The 5,000-nt window shown below is 33.6% G+C and overlaps 1 protein-coding gene across 1 annotated transcript in view; it reads left to right on the forward strand.

Moving 5' to 3' along the window:
- Positions 1-4,234, forward strand: part of LOC135217635 (transcriptional regulator Myc-like) — an 11,670-nt gene extending 7,436 nt beyond the window's left edge. Inside the window, exon 3 of the mRNA XM_064253600.1 lies at positions 4,106-4,234. Coding sequence (XP_064109670.1) covers positions 4,106-4,234 — 129 coding nt within the window. The remainder of the gene's footprint in view (positions 1-4,105) is intronic.
- Positions 4,235-5,000: the final 766 nt, after the last annotated feature.

Consider the following 5,000-nt stretch of genomic DNA (forward strand, 5'->3'; position numbering starts at 1 on the left):
AAAAAATTCTGGGTTCCAGCGAATCATACGACAGTTTCCAGGAGTCATACCTGGAGGGTTTATTTTGGGGCAACGCTTCTGAAGTTAGCTCCGCCCACTCCTCTCTGTATGATCCTCCAATCACATCATACCTTCTCGTTTTTCTTTTTTTTCTCTCTCTTTATTTTCTTTTTCTTTTTTTCCACTCGTACGCTCGCTCCTCTCCCCGGCATTTGGATTTTTTCTCTTTTTTTCGCGCTCGTATTTTAACATTTTCAGAGAATTATCAGCTGGTTTCTCTTGTATTCGGTAGGATTTTTCCATCTTGAAATTGTTGCACTGGATTTTATATCTTTATCATGAGTAAAATCTTACTATTTTCACTTTCTGAATCTTTGATAACCGTTAATATGTTCATATGTCTGTCCCCTATCTCTGCGCAAGAGATAACATGATAAAGAGCTGCATATCTTGATAGCAAAATAAGGACCCTGGTTTTTATCTAAATTTACAAAGCGACAGACTTTTATTTAAACAATATGAAAGGGCAATTCTAAAATGAAGAGCGTCAGTCACATTCAGATACACCTCAGTAAATAGTAACATGGCCAAAATTACGAGAAAGATGAAGCAACCCCTGAGCTGAACTCTATCGGATTTACTAATCTTTTGGTGGGTCCGCCTTCAGCAGCATAGAAGCGCTTCCCAAACTGAGCGGTTTTCAAAAGCGACAAAGCATAAAGTTTGAGTCTTTCGAGATTTTTGCCATGATAAGTGACAGTGAAATCATGTTTACCTGAGCTGAAAGTCTGCTGGAATCCAAAAGCGCTACGCTGAAATCTCCAACGATAAATAGGCGAGCTTTTGATAACTTTCCAGAGGCCAAAAACATTTCAAAAAATAACAAACTTTAATTACAGACTTCCGTCTCCTACGGAGATGGACAGGAAAAAGAAACATTTAGTCTTGACGGCTATTAAGAACAAAACTCTGAAAAATCCGTATTCGCAGAGACACAAGTAAGGGACAGAATTTTGTCAAAACACGAATTCGAAGACAAAGAGGGCAGTCTTCATCGACACATATCCTAACATATATTTTGTCTGTTTGTTTGCATGGTGTTTTTACGTTGCATGGAACCAGTGGTTATTCAGCAACGGGACCAACGGCTTTACGTGACTTCCGAACCACGTCGAGAGTGAACTCCTATCGCCAGAAATACTACACATCTCTACTTAGACAACAAAAAGGCAGAGAAAAGCGCAAACTATGTATATGTATATATATTGTTATCTATATTATATATATATATATATATATATATATATATATTCCTAGAAAACGTTAACATCCAGATTTTATGAATTGATAAAAACACGTTTTTTTTCAAATATCAACTCAAATTCATACAGGAAAGCAATATGTCTCTGTCAAGCAACAGGAAAGACCACATCTAAATATAAACAGTTCGGCAGAATCGAGGTCTCCCACGAGTAAAAAAATAGAAATGATAAATAACAAATAAAGGATGGACCTCCTCAAGGGTAACATAGATGGCACAATAACTATGAACAGACACTGAGGGAGTCAGAAATACTACATTTCATCAATTTCAGACAACCAGCTGATATTGTAAATCTCTTCCTTTATATCTGAACAATGAATAGCAATGAATGTTGAAGGAAAAGGAAACTACATCAACTGGAATACAATGAACTGGATACAGTTTTTTGAAAGAAATAATACTGAAAAAAATAAATGGAACATCCTGCAAAATTATGGATACACTTTTGCTTGTTTTTTATTTTTATTTTGGGTGTTGTTTGAAAAAAAAATTGGAAATTAATAAATGGAAAGTCCTGCAAAGTTATGGATTCACATGTGTTTGTTTTTCAGTTTTTATTGTGTTTTTTTTTTTTTTTTCAAAAAAGAAAAACAATTGATACAAGGCTACTGTTTTTCACAAAAAAAACTTCGATATTAGGCTATTGTTCTTAAAAAAAAATAGTAATATCAATTTAAAAACAAGTAAATACCGATAATTCACAAAGTAGTAACTATCTTTTAGAGATTTGCTGAAGCCAATTTGATATAAAAAAACTGACGATTTCTGGAAATGAAACAAGACCTCACAAAATTCAAGAACCTGGAATCTAACAAAATTACACATTTTTAAAGAAATGCGCAAAAGTTCAATATACTTACAAATGTATTTTATGCAGAGATACAAATTTTGTATAACTTTAATGTTGTCTGATTCTATTTGTATATGTTAGAATATGTAACGGTGAAGACGGCCCTCTTTTTTTTCGAATCCCTGTTTTGACAAAATTCTCTCCTCTACTTGTATCTCTGCGATTTTTCAGAGTTTCGTTTTTAATAGCCTTCAAGATTAAATTTTTATCTTTCCTGTCCATCTCCGTAGGAGACGGAAGTCTGTAATTAAAGTTGTTATTTTTAAAATGTTTTTGGCCTCTGGAAAGTTATTAAATGCTCGCCTTTTATCGTTGGAGATAGATGAAAAAAAAGTCAGCTATTGTCGTTATACTAAATTCTTTGTATGAATTTATACATAACATCTATTCAGGGATTTTTACGTAACAAAATGTTATAAAATTAGAGTAACGTTTTTTTTCAAAAGGAACAATATTTCTTGAAGCAATAAAGTCTTTTCGACTAATATTCACAGGAAACTGCTTAGTTACATCACTTCATTACTACTACTACTGCTACTACTACTGCTACTACTACTACTACTACTACTACTACTACTACTACTACTACTACTATTATTATTATTATTATTATTACAGCATCGGCGGCTTTACTGAAGTTGTATATAGAATTATTTAATATGACATAAATAAAAACTAAACTAAACTAAACTATTAAATATAAGAAAATAAAAATTGAATGAATAAACGAAACAACAAAATCAAGAAAATAATCAAAACTAAGTATACTAAAACCAGAGCTAAGAGATGATAGCAATACAAATAAAGACGCATATAACATGAATACAGAAAATACCGCATGAATAAACACACAAACTGTCAAATTAATAAAACAAATTAACTGAGATCTAGCAGCTCTTAAGATGAGGAGTTAAATTAAAAACGTTACTCAAAATTTTGGAGTATTTTTTTTTTTAAGTTTTCACGAATGTAATAACACGATCAAAACTCAGTGTTGAATTTTCTCTGTGTACATTAACTTACGACCTTTATTGAAACACTATTCAGAATGGGATAATAAATAACGACGTATTTGTATGTATAGTGTATATGTATATATATATATATATATATATATATATATATATATATATGTGTGTGTGTGTGTGTGTGTGTGTGTGTGTGTGTCTGTGTGTGTGCGTAGGTACAAAATCAGAAAAATGGCAAAGACATTTACGATTATTATCAGCGTTTGATGAGCAAGTATAATGATAACAAAATTACACTCTGTAAGCTCACACATCTCTTTCCTACTTATTCCATTTATCATCTAATCTGAGGTACTTCTTTATAAGTAATTCTGGCTTCGCAAATATTTTTACCTCTTCTATTATGTCACCACATATACTCCATAAAAATCGGGCATTCAAACTGTATTCCGTGACATTTATAGTATAAAGAAACCGTTAGGAAGTTTTTTTTTTTTTTTTTATTCCGTTTCAAAGTTCATTAAATATCGTGGTTTGGGCATCAATTAACTTCTATCCAAAATTTAGACTGGAGGATGTCCGACTGAATAAGTGTGTTTATATTACCAATTTTATTTCCATTACGTTTTTCTCTAAATCCTTTTTAAAAGAATGTACAGAAAAGCCAAACAATATATATTATAATATATATAGATATATATATATATGTATATATATATAATATATATATATATATCATATATATATATATATATCTATATATATATATCTCTCTCTCTCTCTCTCTCTCCAATTTCCAACAAGTTACATAAAGAAATATTTCTCCATGGAATGAAGAATCACAAATCACCAAGTAACAAGAGGAAGAAAAGGAGAGAAAGACGATAAAAAGGGGAAAATGAAATCGAAGAAAAGATGGATTCCTCACCATCACCTCCGCCACTTCTACTGTTGTTATTCCAGCATCAGCAACAACAACCGATACGAATAGAAGAAGAAGAAGAAGAGGAGGAGGAGGAGGAGGAGGAGGAGGAGGAGGAGGAGGAGGAGGAGGTGGCGAGCGTCTCCGCACCAACACCTTCCAGGCCATGATGGCCAAAATGAAGCCTTTGTTGATTTCCTGGAAGCGGCCATTTTGCTCCCGGTCCGGCCCTGCCCCCACCCACCCACCCACCGACACTCTCCCACATACTAGCTGTTTCTCTCGTCATCTACTTGGGCTTCTTCTTGTGACTGAAGTAGTGTGTGTATGTGTGCGTGTGTGTAAGAAAGACGCCTTCCGCCATACTTGAAAAACACAACCGGTCACCACCTCAATGTCACTGGTAGGTTGTTGAACGCGTCTTTTTTGTCACTGGCAGGTTACTGAACGCGTCTGCCATAGCCTCTAAAACGCTTTTATGATGTCACGTTCCACTGCCCTTCACAGTTTCGGGTAAATGGACGAAATCAATATTTTCTGGTGAGTAAACGAAAAATTCGTATTTTCGGCTGTGAAACGTAAACTTCACACAAGAAATAAAATTTAAAAAAATTATTTTCCGAAACAAAATCAAAATTTGAGGTAAAAATAAAATATAAAATAAAAAATTAAAAGTGCCATTGACTCCGTAAACTGAGTAAGAAAAAAAAAAAAAAAGGCCTGTGAGGATAAGTAAACGAACGAATATAAAAAGGCACAAAACCTTACGCACCATGAATCATGACTGACGACTTAAGCCGTCTTCAAAGATTTTCTAGGAATTCCTGACCTCTTTCACTCTCAATCTCCAACTCATATGCAGCCTCAGTAACGAAGCAAACTGCTCAGTGAGCAATTGAAACGAGCAGAAAAATGTAAAATAGGCAAGTGGAAAAT

Source organism: Macrobrachium nipponense, chromosome 7, assembly GCF_015104395.2.
Source record: "Macrobrachium nipponense isolate FS-2020 chromosome 7, ASM1510439v2, whole genome shotgun sequence".
NCBI lineage: Eukaryota > Metazoa > Arthropoda > Malacostraca > Decapoda > Palaemonidae > Macrobrachium > Macrobrachium nipponense.